At 45.7% G+C, this 18,446-nt stretch overlaps 1 protein-coding gene across 1 annotated transcript in view; it reads right to left on the minus strand.

Moving 5' to 3' along the window:
* Positions 1 to 1,513: 1,513 nt before the first annotated feature.
* Positions 1,514 to 18,446, minus strand: part of FRMD1 (FERM domain containing 1) — a 32,518-nt gene continuing 15,585 nt past the window's right edge. The window contains exons 4-13 of the mRNA XM_009633990.2: positions 17,560 to 17,636; positions 15,696 to 15,882; positions 13,016 to 13,171; positions 10,723 to 10,788; positions 10,449 to 10,517; positions 10,084 to 10,258; positions 8,064 to 8,399; positions 7,795 to 7,923; positions 6,977 to 7,056; positions 1,514 to 4,841 (exon numbers count right to left, since the gene is read on the minus strand). Coding sequence (XP_009632285.1) covers positions 4,554 to 4,841; positions 6,977 to 7,056; positions 7,795 to 7,923; positions 8,064 to 8,399; positions 10,084 to 10,258; positions 10,449 to 10,517; positions 10,723 to 10,788; positions 13,016 to 13,171; positions 15,696 to 15,882; positions 17,560 to 17,636 — 1,563 coding nt within the window. The 3' untranslated portion in view covers positions 1,514 to 4,553. The remainder of the gene's footprint in view (positions 4,842 to 6,976; positions 7,057 to 7,794; positions 7,924 to 8,063; positions 8,400 to 10,083; positions 10,259 to 10,448; positions 10,518 to 10,722; positions 10,789 to 13,015; positions 13,172 to 15,695; positions 15,883 to 17,559; positions 17,637 to 18,446) is intronic.

An 18,446-nucleotide genomic window follows, 5' to 3' on the forward strand; every position in this document is an offset into this window, starting at 1 on the left:
AGCTGTCGGGGCACAGGGGGCAGGGGGAGGGATAAGGAGGGCTGCCAGGGGGAGCCTGGACAGCCTGACCGGGAGACACCCTACCCAGACAGGGAAGGCACCGCTGCTGGTGGGCAAGGAGCTACAGCAGGGAGCTTGCCCACCAGCTTGAGGCTTTGCGACCAGTTCTTGCTCAGAAGCGTTCAGGCTCTTAAAATGCGGTGTCAGCCTTCGGTGCCTCAGACCTCAACGCCGAGAACTCACCAAGGAGCGGCTCTCACTTCACCTACCATACCTGAGGTGTTTTTAAAACGCTCCTTCCCCATCAGCTTTAGCACACACCCTCAGACCTTACCTCTGTGCAGCTCCTGCGCTTGGCATGCCCCAACACACATCAGGTGCAGTAACGTTTCCCCCATCCCACGCCGTGTCACTTTAATGAACCCACAGAGGATTCATGGGGCCCATCTTCAGAGATAGATTCTGGCCAGCAGGCGTCCACCCTAGCTGGCAAGGTGCTATTACTTGCCAAGCAAAGAAAGGGAAGTGACAATGCCCTTCAGTTAGATGACTCAATATTTGCCTATTATTTAACCTCCAAATAAAGCTCCATCTGTAACCAAATCACCTTTCAGCATCCCCAAACCAAGGCTGAATGAGTCTCTGAAGTCCTTGAGAACTTACATATGGGCAACAGAGCAGGTACTCGTCAGAAATAGGAAGAAGATGGGAAGTCATAAGAATAGTGGCAAAAGTACAGTATCAAAGTACCTTAAAAGTTTTTATTTTTTTGGCTTTTTTTTTTGTGAATGCTAGCTTTAGTGGTTCATAACATATCCAGAGAAAAGGAAAAAAAAAAAAAAATGACAAGGGAACCCTAGTCAGCAAGCTTCTTCAAGAAGAGATGTGAATGGTTATACTATGGCACTCCTTCATAGATTTACGTCGCAAGAGAAGCTGCACTTTCCTTTATCCATGCCAGACAGCAGGCCAGCAGGTTAGGTGACTTCGGCAGAGCGCTCCTCAGCGGCGCCTTGCATCACGTGGGCTGGTGTGCCTGTCCTCCGATGCAGCCCCCGGGAGGATGCTGACAAGATCTCTCTACACCCTTGGGAGTTCGCACGCTCGTTTTTCTTGACTAACCACCACCAGCAGCTTAACTTGTCTCTTCAGTTGGATTCAGCTCCCATTAGTGTTCCCACTGACTCCAACCTGCTCGACTGGGTCCTCAATGCCTGACAGAGGCCCCTTCGGCAGTGTGCTACTGAGAGCAGCAGGGAGGAAAAGGCTGCGGTGCCTCCCGGTTTGCCATCTCAAGCCAAGCTCACATGGGTTACAGTCCGGCAGCAAAGTCACTTCTACAACCTACCCATCTCAAATGGAAGAGGTCACTGACATGCGCCTCGAGGAGGAAAAAAAAAGAATTATCAAGAAACACAATTACCTTTTTCTATCCATACTTTATTGCAGGTATACAAATAATTATTTATATTTTGTTTTAAACAAGAAATTCCTTTCATGGAAAGGAGGAACTTTTACCATTAAAATAGAGCCATTATACCACCAGTATTTTACAAATATGTACAAGTATTTCTAACATCAGCTGATAAATGCTTACATGTTACCCTCTACCACACTAATCAAAACCAAAAATAACAAGAGACCTTCTAAACCCAAACAAAAAAATAAGTCTATTACTAACAGGAAGTTTTTTCATATGAATACAAAAACTTGCATAATAGATATTCACAGTGCTCGTAAGATATTAATTCATTCCCAGTCTAGTCACAAAAGTGTCCAGTCTCCCCTTCATATGGATATGTAACTTAAGAGTACTGGAGGGAGCTGCCCAGACCACCGAGAGAGAAGCCTGTCAGACCCGGAGAGTTTGCCTTCCCCACCAGCCATGAATAAATACAAGAAACCCCCATGCACATAACGAGGCAATGGATGCTCATGCAAGAGCCAGTTGCACTTTTTCAGGCATTGAGTGTATTTTTTAAGCCAGCGACAGCAGGATTTCAGCATTTCACCAATTCCATAAAATGCTTGATAACTGCAAAAAAAAAAAAAAAAAAAAAAAACCACCAAAACCACCAAACCCAAACCTCACAAACCAAGCTGCTTGTTGGCAATAAACACTTCAGTAAGGTGGTTAGGCTGAAGCAGGTATGAATATGATTGTCTTTGAGACAAGCGCACATGGATGCGAGCATGTGGCGCACACATGTTTTATGACACCTTTCCAAACAACTATATCTGCTGAATTTTGACCTTTTTTCCTGTTAACAACCATTACCAGAACCATGAGTAACTATGTCTGCACATGTGGGAGAGCAACAGTTTAGCAGGGCTGTCGCTCCAGCACCCCCCAGCTTTTCCATGGACGGACAGGCTCCACTGCAGTTAAGAGCCATCCCTCCAGCTCCAGGGCAGCTGCAAGCACAAGGCTGCTCCCTGCAGCAGGGCCACTGGCCTTCTGGATCCTGGCCATGCCCGTCTCCCACAGCTTACAGCCAAACATGCCTCAGGGAATGGGGAGTGACCGACAGCAGGAAGCTTGACTGGGCCATTCATGAATTGCCAAATGTCCCTTACCCATTTAGATCCATTTAGGAGAATTTATTTTGGATGCGGTAAACATACCTCACGTACTCTGTAAAGGCAAATGCAAAATTGGCTTTGCTTGGAAGAAGGGAAAAGAGGCTACGGTGAACACGTAGTTCCTAACAGTTCAATACAAAAAGAAAGAACAGTGTGATCAAAGAGGGCATGGTCAATTAAGTTGTGGCTACGGTGAGCTTGCACCCATCATCCATTCCTCAAACACACGGCTAGGGTTTGGTGCTGGATTCATCTCAGAGGATGTACAGCCACCACTGATGCCACTTCGGTAAATGCAGGTGCAGCTGGATGCTCTGTCTCTACACCACACTCACTCGCATAGAAACAGTGAGATGACAGACTTCATGGATTTGCTATTTTAACAGTTTTCAGGAATGCAATTTACCAGACAACTGCTAAACCTGCGAACCCACTGTCAACACAGCAGCTTGAACCCTCCTCATCATGGTCTGGCTTCCTTCCTTTCCTGAATTTGGCCATCTTCAGCTTTTGAGCGATGCACGCTGCACAACACACACCTTCTCAACCGTCAGAATAGCATCAGTCTGCTTCTAGAGTTTGCCAGAAAATGATTAGCTTCCACCCGCAAGGCTGTCAAAAGCTGGGCACAGGTTACACACGCCTGTAAGTACAAGCTTCCCAAATGCCAGGAATCGATGAGGGGAGGTACTGGGAGAAGACAGGGAAGGAAATAAACCCATACATTTATGCAGGTGTAACAAGGTAGCATGATGTTTTCCACACCAAATGCTTGAATCAAACAACATAATTATAATTATTTTCCTAGCAAGAGCCAGCACAGCCAGCTCCACCACTCAAAATCAGCAAACAAGTGCCCTTGGTTTGGCACACAAACACCCTATGCTTCCACCATCTCCAGCCCTGCAGCACCACACGCTCACATTTGCATGACCTATCCATGACTAAGTTGGACACAGTCGCTCTGACTGTCCTTCCAAAACGACTGTCTCCAGTCTGTACTTGCCTAAGCAGAGGAAAAATTTCCAAGGAACAGATTTATTAAAAATAAAGAACAACATAAAAGTATGATTCAAAGTTAGGGGTGATCATGCCTGGACAAATTCTCCAGTCACACTCCTGTCTTCAAGATCCAGTCAATTAACTCTCTTAACTTGTCTTCTGTACTCTCAGAAGCAGCGGAGTAATTTCTTTTATCCCTTCCCCCATCTCCCCAAGGATATAAGCATTTATTTAGCAATCTGCATCATGGCAGTAGTAGACAGCTGAGAGACAGTTCCATTTGTTGCATTAAAAAAAAAAAACAAAACACACATTGTATTTGGCTGGATGCTTACAACAAAACAAAAAAAAAAAAAAAAAAAAAAAAAAAAGAGAGAAAAACTCCTGGCAGAGCAGGTCTTGCTCCCAGTAAAGCAAATAGGCAACTTGTGTTCATTACAACAGGAACAGGCTAGACACTTCCATACACAGACCTCCAAATGTGCTCAGACCATATCCTGGCCTGACAGCTGTTGGCAGTGTTGCAGCAGCACAAACTCAAGGCAACCAAGATATCTGTACACTACCGTTAACATAAATGGACCACAAGAGAAAGGCAGGAAGATAAACTGACAGAGACTTTAAATTTTTTTCTAATAAATCCATTTAGACACAGTGGTTGCTTTACTAGCTCAGCATCAGTTTTGGTCCACTGTTTTTTGTTCTTATGTTGGTTGTGTCACTGCTAATGGTGCAGCCACTTCCATTTTCCGCTCAGACAGACACTCCAAATGCCAATGTTAAGTGCTACACTCCAGTTGATTTGCCCTGTAGTCAGGTCTGCAGAAGTGATGCCACTTACTGATTATGGAGCTGAATAACAAAGCCACTCACAGTCTCCTGCAAGAACCAGAGTGACATCACCTGTGTTAATGAGGTATATATTTCCATGATGAGCTGTCTCCTGGTATGGAAGAGCTCCAATCTCATTACACCACAAACTCCTCTGGGAGCTGGTCCTCTCCCAGAAGATCCAAGGAGAGGCAGTTCATGGATCGCTTCCCATAAAGGGCAGACTTGGTTTTGCAGTCCACTGTGGAATAAACGCAGCCATAGATAGAGAGCTTATCCTCCAGGCTGCAGCCAAAGGTGTAGCTGTGGGACGTGTCCGAGGACAGCGTGGCACTTAGCGGCGGGTGCCGGTGCTTGTAAAGGCGGATGTCATCCAAACTCTGGCTGTGCTGGTCCGTGCAGCTCCTGATTTTGGGTGATCTGACCTGCCAGTTCAGTAAGACACACACACACACAAAATAAAACTATGAGCTCAGACACAGCCTAAGGATGCTGGCTATGCATGCTACGAGTTTTCCGAAATTGTTCTTGCACTCTTTCAAAACAGCCCCACCAGCCTTCTGAAGGACCTTGGCTTAACGAAGAAGCTGTGAACAATTAAGAAATTACAAGTGCATTACGCTGCACTGCCATGCTGAGCCAGATCCTGATCTCTCTGCACTGTGTCCTCAGTGTCCAGTACAACGGACAAAACACTTGACAGGTATTGACACCTGAATGACCTGACATCTCTTGGCAGATCTGCGCCGTCATCCTCAAATAGACAAAATGCACGTAACAAAAATTACCCGCACTGCTTGAACACACTGAATTAATGGAAGTCTAATGAGCTGAAAGGAAGGTTCAGAAGGCAACCACACAAACCAATGTAACAGTGTCCAAAATTCACTAAGTGCAACATACAGTTTCATCTACATAACATTGTTCAGCAATGAAGAAAACAGAAGCCACAAACCAGCAGGAACGGGGGCAGCGTCTTGCTGCACAAGCTGCAGCGACTTGGCCTCTATGGAGGAATTACTGACCACCTGAGGTTTTCCCACCTCTTTTTTCTTAGTCTGTCTCTTCATAGTCGGCTTTTAAATGCTAATATTAAGGCTGATTTCAAGAATAGCACTTTTAAACCAAGACAATTCTGTTGGCAACACAGAAAACCTCCTCCCAATATCACTTCTCTCACCTCCACAGGATGAGAATTAAAAAACTACCCTGAGGAAACACTGCGCTGGCCAGAAACAGCTCAGAAACAGGCACACACTGTACGGTCTGGTTAACACTGAGGAAACCCAGTCCTGCAGCATTTAGTTACATGGCCTTGGAAGGAAGGGTTTTGGGTTTTTTTTGTTTGTTTTTTTTTTAAAAAAAGATGCACCAAATATTTGATGCACAGAAGTACCAGCCAGGTCTTCGCAATTGCTTAAACAGTCCTGTGTTGATCAGAAACTTTCTTATAAAACAGATGCCTCCTGATCAATTAATAGCATAAGCATGTGTTGGTAAAAGCATTAACGTAAAAACATTACAAGCAAAAAAAGCAAGATGCCCCCTCCCTGCCTTGCACTCCTAAGTCATTCCACTCAAGCATAGGAGTAAGTTCATTATGATTTGTACTGCACAGTCTTCAACTTTGGAAAAAATAACCAAGACTTTATTTAAATCTCCTATAGCGATTTACAGACTATTTTGCTGATAAGTGAAGATTTCTTATCACTTCTGATGGGGTCCAGGAAAAAGCATGAAAAGAAGAAAAAAAAGTCCTAAAAAGTGACTGAAGTCCTTGTTCAGAAAATTTCAGGCAGTAAAGGGGAAAACAGATTCTTAAAATTCTTTTAGCAGATAAGGCCAACTTGGATTCAGAGAAGAAATGGTGGAGACTTTTTTTTTTTTTTAAAAAAAAAAAAACCAAAAAAATCCCAAAACAAACCACACAACATTTCTACCTATGTGGGTACAGCTATACTTTGAAAAGAAATACTGTTTGGCCTTAAAAAGACATTTTAATAAGCTTTTTGCAAACACAACTTATGATATGACATATTTTACCATATATAGTTGCTTTTTCTCAAGGGTTTGATGAAAAGAAAATGTTGACAACAAAGACTTCAGCACACACATAGTATAATCACAGAAGTGATAGTAATTAGAGCTCGAGCATCTGGTTTTGCTCTGATGTAAGCTCCTTCTGGCTTCAGGAGCAGGAAGATGATCAAGTTTGCAACGCACAGCCGAACTCCATGGATGGTCTTGGTTCTATATTGCACTGAAAATTTGCAAGTGGTTTATTTTCCGTTTCCCATCTGGAAGTCTAAGGCAGGCGATAGCTGGCTTGCAAGATTTCCATGCAGATTGCTCCAAACCTCTCTACACTATTCTGGACCCAAACACTGCTCTCATCCTATTCTTAATAGCAGCAGCTGGCGAGCAGCTGGTTTTGGTTACACCATTTAAGATCAGTCAAATCCAGACCAATCAAGTTCACCTGATTTACAGCTGTCTCCATTACACTAGACCTTGGTTCAGTGCCCACACACAGACCCTCCTGCTGAGTGCCCCGTCTTACCTGGTGAAGGGATTCCACACTTTGACCTCTCATTTTTATTAGCGTGACTTGCACCACAGACAGCGACTCCTGATTTATAGCTGCAAAGGAGAAGGAGGAAGAGAAAAACATCGCAGGTTTGAGGTTTTGTGGGCTGGGGAAAAGGGAAGTTGTTCTCACAGGCCACATTCAAGCAGTGCTATCCTATAAATATAAGTACACATCAGTAAGCACCCTCAATGCTCTGGGATTTTTGCTCACAAGTACTTCTTTTTGCCCCCAAGGATTAACGATTAAAAACTCTCAAGAAAACAGCTTCTCACCGACTTGTCCCATACTCACTCATCTTGCTTCGCTATAAAGGCCATAATGTCTTAAGGCCAGACAGCTCCTGCATGACCCCATTGTCTGGCATTCCCTGTATCACAAGCCACAAAACTTTACCTATTAATTCCTGCGACTAGCCCATTAATCTGTGGTTGAACCCCTTGGCTGTTTTGTGGTTTACAAGATTTTAAAGCAAATTCCTTCACTACAAAAGGTTTACCCCAGTTATCTTTTTGTCATTAATTGAGCACAAACTTGGCAGATTTGGAGAAGGGAGACCTTGAGGAGCACAGAGGAGAGCAGCACTGTACAATATAGGGTGCTGGCCTTTAATCTCTAGATGAGCTGACTTCAAATCCTGTTGCAGTAGGGCAGTAAGTAGCACTGGCAGTTGTTTGGAAGAAGATACAGCTTTTTTTAGATACCTTAGATTATGCCTGGCTTGCCAAATGTATTGTCCTGTTGCTAGAGCCTGAAGAAAAGCACTGAGTGGTAGCAGAAAGCCATCTCACCTTGGCATCTAGCAGCATCTAGAGGAAGAGATTCAACAGATTCTCCCACAGTGGCCTCCTCTAACTGGTCTCCCTCTAAAGGCTCATCTACAGGCACCTCCTCTGGCTCATCTACTGCCAGCTCAAGCTCTAGGAGGAAGAGAGCGGCAGAAGAAGGGTTAGGATTACACTTCTGCTCCAAGCTGCTTCACATTCTCTTACTCCCCGTTCTCCTGCAGGAGAAGGCAAGAGAAGGCTTAAAAGTTGCTCTGCATCTCCAAATTCTTTACCATCATCTTGAGAGTCGTCTTCAGCCCGCCCTTTGCTGCCACTGTCAATGCCAGAGCTACCGTAGCTGATGGTTGAGCTGCAGGATTTCTCTTTCCTGTGCACCCGATCAATGCTGAAAGGCTCATCCACTGACATTTCCACTGACACCCGGTGCCTGGAGTCAGCCTCGATGCCTGAGGTGTGAGAGCTGCCGTGACTCCCTGTGGACTGGCGCGAGAGACGGTTATCCCTCCGGCTGCCCCCGCTGCTCCCACTGCCACGTGAGTTCTTATCGCATGGGTCCAGGTCCATGTCTAGTGTGTCACTGATATAGGACTCCCGATAGCGCTTCTTCTCTGAGGAAGACAGACAAGAGAAATCAGCGTGAACTTTAAGCAAGACCACAGGAAAGGTAGCAAAAACCATCAATAAGTTCTGGGACTGGCACAACCCAACAATTAAGAAACAACTGCTGCAGCTACTGAACAAATACAAGGACAGTTTTGTATTTTGTTTGCTCAACAGATACTGGGATGTCCAGCTGGCTGTAAAAGAATTAAGTCAGTCATATTTGCAGTAAACCCAGCATCTCCTGAATTAGAACAGGCAGGCTATGATACAGAAAAGAGTAGCTTCTAGAATGAAGGTCAAAATAAAAAAGGTAATTACTTAGCTAACTTAAGCGCTCAGTCTTTAAAAACAGAGTGCATTGATGGTTTCTTAAAACAGGCACCAATGTGTGAAGACAGCTAAGAACAGGATCCCCACGGCTAGCATTTATTAATGATTGATTATTTCTCCCATGGCTTGTATCTGTTACCCAAAGAGAGGTGTGCTGAGGGTGGTCAAGAAATTCATGAGACACTAGTAGACAGACAACCTAGGGCCTTTTGCCCACATGCACTTGATTAGCGAGCCTTTCTACAGGTGAGTGGCAGGTGCCACTGGTTGCGCCCACACAGGTGAAGGCCAATTCTATAACCCCACTGAAGGGAAATACAGAAATAACCAAGCTAGATGAGACCAAGGGCTGCCTTGCCCTGTACACTGGTTCCACACAAACAGTGATCGCCACTTCAGAGGTGGATGTAAGCTCCTTAGAATTAGTTGAGATGGGCAATAACCAGAAACAAGTTTCTTCCTGACTTCTCCCTGGAAGGAGTCAGCCTACATCGTCAGACAAGAGGACCAACTACTGCTGGGTGACTTCTACTGACTTTGAAGGTAACAATACAAGGCTTACAAACCCCAGAGAAGACAGAGAAAGTGTAAACCGAGAATGCAGGGAACAGCAGTCAGGAAAGAAGCATTCAGGAGAAGGCTAGAGGGAAGGGGACACAATCCTCTGAAAGACGACCTGTGCAGTGCATTAAAAAGTCATTGTGGTGAGGTAGGCTGAGAAGTTGTAGGAGACCCAGCTTGCAGAGCTGGAAAATGGAAGGGGGCAAGCTGAGAGGTGATGAAATGACTGAAGTTTGCCTGGAAAGATACCAGAGACTGTCAGAGTTCGAATGGAGAGGGGACCCCATCAGAAGAGACAAATTCTGGGAGTACTGATATGCTCTCAAGCTGTTTCTGGCACCTGCAACTCCTAGCTCTTAAACTGTAGGACACTATAGACTAAATAGTGTGCAGTGTTTAGTAAAGGGCACTAAAAAATTAAGACACAGGCTCACAACTTGTACTGCTGCTTGAACGCAAGAAGATCTTATCCCAATGGAAAGCTTTTTATTCAGAATTACTTCCACTCCTAAGCATGTGTCAAACATACAAATTGGGAGCACAATGAGGATCTCTCGCTTAAATATTCCCCCTCTACTGCTCTCACACACACACTTTTTGATCACAATTTAGCAATGTAGGAGCCATAAATACTTCCCAGTAATGGAATGTATCTAACACCTCTATTTCTCTCACTGGCTTCCCAATAAGGCAGAAACACCATTAATTAGATAGAGAGCAGCCACCATGAAGCAACAGCAGAGCCTAACACGTTGGACTGCTCCCCTTACCGAAGTCACCTGCTCTTCTGTCACGTACCTTCAGCCTCCTCCAGTTTTTGGATTTGCTTCAACACTGGCTGGATATTCAAAAAGAGCCGGTGGCTGTTGCTGAGGAGCTGCAGCAAGTGCCGTGACCTGAAGGGGCAACCCGTGTAGTAAACCAATTTCCGTGCAGAGGGCAAACCGTCTGGCTGGATCTCAAATTTTTTCCCCTGCATAAAGAGGAGAGATGCCAGTGAAGTGAGAAAAAGCATGTTTTCAGCCACACAGCTACCAGAGATAACTACGGTCTTGTGTGTACGAGTGACAGGACTTGACATGGCAGTGCAGGCAGGCTGACAGCTTTGCCGTGTCCCAGGTTGACAGCCCGCTGCCAGATGGCCTCCGTTCCATCATACTCACCAGAAACGCCAGCTTCCCGATGTGTGACCAGGGAAAGTCGTAGAGGAGCTGGCGAACGTGATTCACCTCCTGCAACACATCAAACTCGGAGTGACACAGGGACTGGCAGGTACAGGGTGGAGTCAGCAATGTGCAAAGAATTTGCAAACAACCAAGTATTTGAGATATGTGGAGCCTGGCACTTGCAGGGGAGGCAGAGGAGCTGGGGGGGGGAGGACAGGGGAGCCAGGCAGAGTTAATGCTACACCAGAAGGCTTTCACAGCAGTCTGTTACCTGATAGATGTGCATTCCTCTCAGGGTCAGGCCCAGGATAACTGTCGGGCGATCCTCCTTCTTATCCTAAAAGAACAGAAGAGCCTGGAGTCAAAGGTTAATCTACAAAGACCACGCTCTTGTTCTGGCACCTACTGCAGGAGATGTAACAGGACTGCTCATCAGGCAGATGCCATCAGCTCATTTGGTTTTTATTGTGTTTGTAAAGTGCACCTTGCCTTGCTGACCCGTGAAATATCTATACCGAAAATCCCCTCATTCTGGGCGTCTCAAGCATTTCACCAGCAAATGCCCTAGCTGCTCTGGACAGGGAATCCTGTAGCTTTACTGATTTGAGGGCATGGACAATTACTGCTCTCTGAGGCACCTTGTAACCTCTCATACTGCCATGCGCTGTCTCTGCTGTCCCCACGAACGTGCACCACTCTCACTCACCAGGTGACAGAGAGCCCGAAACAGAAGGGATGCCTGTCCCCTTCTCCTTACCACGGCCCTACTGTTCCCATCCAGGGATTTGCTGGACCTTAGGTGTCCCTTGGCCAGGAGGCAGCTAATCAATGCCCAGAGTTACAGGGACTCTCCTTCTAACCTTTTGATCTCAGTGTTGGGAGCAGGTGGTTTTAAATATTTGTGGCTGGGTTGGAATATTGCCTTGTTTTTCCTCGTGCTGTATCTTGGTATGACATACTTGGTCTCTAATGAGATTCCTTTGCTTGAAGGCCAAAAAATATCATAAATTAGTTCTTTCAGTCCTTCCTGCCATGGCAGAGTTAGGGAGGGGAACGACATACTTTTCTTGCTAGGAGGAGCAGGAGGAAGAAAATTTTGGGGTAGAAATTTATGGGCTCACAGAGCTCAAACTTTACATCAAAACTTTCTCTACTCGTCTGGCTTGTCAAGATGCATGCCTTATGCCATCACGTTACCTCACCCTTTGCCCCTGGTACCATCCATGTCTCCAATTTGAAGTCACTGAGAAATGCTTTCTGCCTCCTAAGAGCAAAGAGCTTCATAAATCAGTATTGGTCTGGAGGAGAGATACGGGGCTCAGTACTGTATTTTCTTTTGGAGTTCCCAACCTCAGTAGCAGCCATGAGGAGGGTGTCAAGACAAAAATGACTGCTTTTGAAATCTCAAGGCAGCCAGCACACCAACACAGAGCTTTGTGACCCAGGTGTCACCTAGGAGGAGGATATCTCATGATGAGATGAGATAACTGTCACATGGCAGGAAGAAGAGCACATGGTGTATCAAACAACACATGAAGGAGTTAGCAATGCATAAAATGTAAGTTCAAGTCAGGAATTTGGATATGAAGAGCAACCAGTGTCACACCCCTGGTGCTTTCAGATATAAATTTTATCATGTCCTGCCAGCTGGATTTATTATGGCATCCAGGTGTAACCAACCCTCTTTGACTGCATCATTAACAGCATTAGATTCAAAACAGAGAGGACTACAGACCAAAGTGGAACTTATTTCCTCCAGAAAATGCGTGTTTTTTCAGTAACTAGATCTGTTAGATCTGGTCAAAGGACACTGATACCTCCCAGACATAATTCCCAGTGAGCATAGGTAACTGAGAAGATTAAGTAGAGTATCTCCATTTGGAAAAAAAGGTCCAAGCCATTCCTAATCACACAAGCAGGTTTCACTCACCTAAGTGGAACAGAAAACTTCTCTTTAGTCCCATTTCTAGACCTAAACACTCTTAGCCTGTGAAAATGAAGGACATTGTGTTTAAACAGGCTTGGGTAAGGAGTCTAAGACTCGGGGACAAGCAACAATCCAGGAATCCCAAAACTGACATACAGCTGAAAAAACACCAACCACACTGATAGGGTTGCAGGGGGAAGGGGGTAAGAGAATTGAGATAATTCAGTGTCACCTTCAGTTATTAAATGGGATTTGTGTGAAAGCTGGCTGACCTCTTGTCACCATTTCAATACGCTGCAACAACAGGAAAAAAAAAAAAAAAAAAAAAAAAAAAAAAAAAAGGCTTCTCAGTGATTTCCTTGGTGCTAGTCTACTGACAGGCAGGGACAAAAATTAAGTTTTGCCATTCCTGTAGCCAGTTTCTTGGCCGAGGAACAAAACTAGATTCCAGCTATACCTGTATATTGGTGGCAGATTTGCTTGTGGGGACCAGCCTCATTGGCTCAATATTTTAGACTTGTTTGGCCTCTCTGAATTGGAGGCAACCATCCCTCAAATAAACAGAAAGTGAAAAATGCAACAGTGCACCCAATTAATGATGGGAGAGAAGATACAAATTAGCAGCTCTGTGTTTCACCTTCTGTAGCCTGTAAAAGTGGACGGGCACATCTTCCAGCAGGCAGGACTCCTTAATGAACTTCAGCACCGCTTCCTTAGCACTCAGCCCTTGCTGTTCTCGGTGCATCTCTGGGGCATGTTTCAAGATGTAGTCACTCCCCCTCTTCGCAATTATCTAAACCACAAGGAAAACAAGCAGGTCAGCAACTCTTCAGCAATCCCCACGGGAGGCAGCTGTGATCAACAGCAAAGTAGAGACTGGAGGTGGAGGAGGTTCATACGGTCCCCTCAAGATGTTAGTCCACGTTCACCTCTGCCTCCCTGGAGAATAAGCATTTAAAGCAGCCCAGATGATACTGATGTCTCCAAACAGATCCTAGATGGCAAAATCATAACAGATCAGGACTACAGAGGTCATGTCAGCTCTTTTAATTTTTAAGTACTGGAATTAGTTTTCCTAACACTTGGCATCCATAAACGCCTATGGGCAGATAATAAATACTGCTCTGCATGCCAACATAATCAACAGCAACATCTCCAAACACCGCAAAAATGCTAGGTGGTCCTTTTAAGACCAGAAACTACACATTAGGCTTACTTAGCATTTCCATCCTCAAAGGGGTGGATAACACTATCTCAAGGTACTTTTTTATCTGTTGGGAGTAGTTGGCAGGCACGTGGCTTTGCTAAGCAGTAGAAAAACCCACATGGGGCCTTTTGCTCTTGCCCTGCGAGTGCCCAGTTCCCATGCTTGCCCACGTGTACTCTCTGTACAAGGCTATAGGGCAGCCTGGCCCCCTCCCATGCCAGACTAGCCCCTTTCCAGACTGCAAACAGCAGTGACAGGTAAGAGGAGTGTTGGCTAAATTCACTTCACAAAATCCCCCACCACTGGGGGCATTTAAAACTAGATCCCACCAGGTACCCGAGAACACCCTGCCAAGAACAACCTGCCCTGGCTCAAAACAACCAGACCCCATCACCACCCAGTTCCCACTTCCATTTTACGTTAAGCCTCTTGTTTACTCTGTTTGGTAACACCTCTACCCTCCTCTGCACCCCTTGCCAGATTAGTTGCCCTCCCACGAGGAAGGCTGGGCTCAGTGGAGGACAGCATCAATGCCATCAGCTGTGCAACATCAGCAGAAAGAGACACGCCAGCTCCGCAGTTCAAAGCTGGGTTGATCACCTGGGGCAGCGCTGCCTCTCCTTGCTAGCATGAGGTGTGGGGCAGCCCTCAGCCACATGGTCTCCAGCATGTGTTGGAGGAAGAGATTGCGTTGGAGGAGATCGCTCAGTATCTCGCCATGGGAGCCTGGGGGCAGGGAGAGAAGCGTCCCCATGCCTGCCAGATTTTACCCTTTGTAATGATGTAATAAATCACCCACATACTTGCTTGGGGTTGTGGCTCAGCGCAGGTGAGCCAGGCTTTGCCGTGGCCTTTGCAATGTTTGCCAGATGAGCAATAGTCTGTGATAAGGCTTTTAACTGCCCTAGAAACAGCATGCACGAGACCCACCTTTTTCAGCCTTTTGTTAGCTACCTCGTGCCAGGTGCCCCGTAGCAAGGAACGGCATGGGATGAAGGCCTGCTGACTGGGAGAAAGGAGCATTTCTGCACAGCAAGGCAGGCAGGCAGGCTGGGACTCGTGCATAAGGGAGACTCTACCAGCCTTGCCTCCCTGTCACTGCTCTGAATCTTCTCCCCAAAGCAGGGGACAGTGTCACCTTTCAGGGGAGAGGTGACTCGCCTAGGGACAAGCAGCCAACTACCAGAGGCATCTGGGCTTTTCAACAGCTATCCCAAGGTGCGAGCCAGGCTAAAATCCACTGTCGCAGCAGAGAAGGGACTTCTAGAACTAAGTCAGGTTGCAGAGGCAGGTCTGTCCAGGTCCCAGAGAACATCCTGCTCCAGCAGATATCATCAGATGTTACAATGATGTGCCTGTAGCAAAGCTAGCTTCCCTTTCTATTTTTGTGGACAGTAAAGTGTTTATCAACATTTTTCTTGACATTTCACCACAAGAGGAGAACTCTCTGCAGGTAACCAGTTCTGACAGAGTCTTAGCTAATTTGCCTTCATTTGACAACTAAATCAACTCTTGGCTTTCTAAGCTGTTTGCAAGTCTTGAAGGGCACAAGCCCATGTGCACATGCTTATAAACAAACATGCAAAACCATTTCCAGGCCCTTCCCTTTTCTCTTACTGCAGTTGAGCCAGAGATTAATGACAAAGCAGGCACCAGAGGCACTGCACAGCAGTACTACCCCTTAGGGTTTGGGTCTACCCATCCCAGAGGTAAGCATTACAGAGAGGAACAAAGTGCAGTGGACTTGGCTTTGCAGCCCTGAGGTTTTCTGCAGAGCTTAGGTTGTGCAGATTTTGCTGATGTACCACTGCAAACACACAACCCTTTAAGCCACAGAAGAATTAAACAGAGACAGCCGCACTGTTGGAGTTATTCATTTGACACCAAGGAGGACTACGCACCACCCACCTTACTGATGAATGAGCCCAGGAGGAAGGGGCACCTACACCCAGTGGAAAGAGAGGACATATCTCCTGAAGGAAATTCAGGGTGACGCTCTACCACTCTGCCCGATCACTGCAGCGGGAGTTGGGGAAGTTGCGTGGCTGCAGTTAGGTACCACCTTGACATAGCTCCTGCTGCGTTGACAGAAAGATTCTCCAAAACTTACCCATTGTGGGAAATAAGCCTGAGGTTCAAAATATTTTCCAGCATGGACCTTCTCCCTGTAGTTGCCCAAGTCTGCCTGTAAGCTGTAGGCAGCCAACAAGAAGTAGATTTCTTCTTTGTGGTTGCACCGAGACATAAGTACTTGCTCTTTGAGATGGCAATAGTAGAGCTGCCGTGCCACCTTATCGCTGCAAGACACAAAGGCAAATTTACCTGAAGGAAAGAAAAGTTCAGGCCCAGATAAGGCCCCTCAAACACGTCTTCCTTCTGAGAGCAGGGATTAAACTTTGACATCCCTGATGTGTGCCAATGCCACCCCGATACAGTTATGGGTGTGTAGGGAGCACCAAGCCAAGATTAAGGTCTTCTCCCACTAAGTGTTGTACAAACATGGGAAATGGTAGCTTCTATCTTGAGGAGCTTGAGATCTAAGAAGTTAAGGGCAGAAGGTAGATGAAAGAAAAATCATGTCACACCTGTTTTGGAGACTGACTACATCAAGCACTTCTGTTTCTCTGGAAAGCCTGTAGCAGTTAGGAGAGTAAACTCCCTTGAACCTTAGTCCTGTTTCTTGCACACCTGCCCTCCTTTCCCCTCTAAACCTGGCACTGCTTTTTCATTTTACCTTGCCTTAGGCTCAAGGTACTTTTCAACAGCCAATTCCCTGCAAGGTAGATCAAAAGACACAGGAGCCTTGGGCTTGTTTTTGTCTTCTTCCTCAAGCTGCTAAACAAGGATAGTGTGATAAGGCATAACTATCATGTAGCACTGATAACCCACATACCCCCCCCACCACCACCACTTTAAGAGCTCATGGGAAGAAGGCTGCTGACATGTATGTATAAATGAGGTGCTGGACACTACAGTCTGCTTGTAAAAGCATGTGTGTGTGTGTATAGCTTGAAGGGTGCATGTAACTACCTCTGCATGGCTCCACAAACCTCTCAAATTACTAGTGCAAGAGAAAATTGCTTGTGACTCTAAAGAATATGTACATCAGGGGTGGCAGAATGATACGCAGTCTCCCTTTGTACCTAAAAGCAAAACTAAATTCTATAAATACATTCTATAAATACAAAACACTTAACAGCCAAACAGACTCCAGAAGAAAGACTCCCCTGTATCCAAAATGAAAGACTATGGAGAAAAACAAAAAACCACCAAGCTTTGTTCAAGACAAGAACAAATGCCAAAAATTTGGTGAAGATTTTAATCTACCCAAATGATCCCAGCTCTTGGCTCGCCCTGGGGTCACAGCCACGCCAGAAGTGCTGATGCAAATTAACTCTGTCAGTTGTTCATTTTTAACTACTTCATCCTTTGTTCTGTACCATGGCTGAGGGTGGCGGTGTTTTGAGTGCAGCCCGTATTCCATGTGAATGGACTAGAAATGCAAGACTCTCTAACTTATGAAGTAATTTCTTTTGTCCATTTACAAAAGTCCATTTCCCGGAGTAGACTGCACAGAGCACTGCTCAGATGCAAAAACCGGTTCCAAAATTAGCGGAGTATAAGTAGCTATTTTTGGTATATTCATCTGATGCTTTTCATATAACCAAAAGATGCAAGCAAAAAGAGTCTTAAATGTATTTTGATACTGTTGTCACTCAACCTGCTCTCTAAACACAGACGGAAAAGCAGTCACAATTTTCCTAGTGTTAAGGAGTATGATTCAGGGGGAAAACATTCATGGCTGGGTGAGGAAGTCTGTGAAGGTCTTTTAAAAAAGAAAAGTCAAGTGGATTTTTTAAGCTTATTCTGTGAGCTCGCAGAGGTGAGCTTAACAAAGAAACATTATTTTTCTTGCCTTTTAAGAACATGATGAATAATTCAAAACACAGTAACTACCACAGAAAGGAACTTACCTTATTACTCTTCCATTTTCTACATAGTATTGTACTCTAAAGAACGCAACAAAAGGAGGACTGAATTTCTCTGTTCCCTAGAGTGGAGACAGAAGACAAGTTAAATAACATTCAGCATCCAAAATTCCTGTTACTTCATCTGGTACTACTCTCTTCTCCCAGGCTCACACGCTGTACTTCTTTTCATTTTCTACCCTTAGCTCTTGGCAAGTTGGGGGGTGGGGAGGGGGACGGGATGGGATCAGACTGTCTTGGAGGCTCACAACAATGAGGCATCATACAACATTTAGACAAGCTGAATAGCAAAACATCCTAGGGAGGGCAGAAGATTTTGGAGGGGGTGGGGGGGGATGAGCAGGTATAAGAGAGTCCCAGCGTAGCCTGGGGATGCCCAGCCTGGCCTGGAATTACCCAGCTCAGCACCTGGCAGCGCCGCAGGTGCGTTCACGCTGAACACAGCAAGTTTAACGCAGCCTCCCTCGAAGCACCAGGCAAGGCGGCAGGGCAGCGTGCTGCGCTGGCACGGCTGCGGCGCCGCCAGGGCACACCTAGGAGCAACCATCGCTCTCTGCACCCCACCACATCACTCAGCAGGGACACGTGTGCTGCTGCCTTCAGCATTTACTGCTCGAGGCTGAGGCGCACCAGCCTGATATTAACTCCTCGCCTTTTGTTTGGCAGGGCTAGCGTTTAGTTGTTCACACCTTCCTGCAGCCACAGACCAAAAGGAGACATTGGTGTCTGCTTCACACTGAAGATGTCTGTTAGAAGAAAGCCAGCAAGAGTTCTGTTGCTGTTTTAACTACAGCCTATCTTTCAGACTCACAGGCTTGTTTAAACAGGAGAAAAAAAAGAAAAAAAAAAAAATGAAGGGGGGAAAGAAAAAA

This window comes from Egretta garzetta, unplaced genomic scaffold, assembly GCF_000687185.1.
Source record: "Egretta garzetta isolate BGI_Z169 unplaced genomic scaffold, ASM68718v1 scaffold122, whole genome shotgun sequence".
Taxonomy (NCBI): Eukaryota; Metazoa; Chordata; class Aves; order Pelecaniformes; family Ardeidae; genus Egretta; species Egretta garzetta.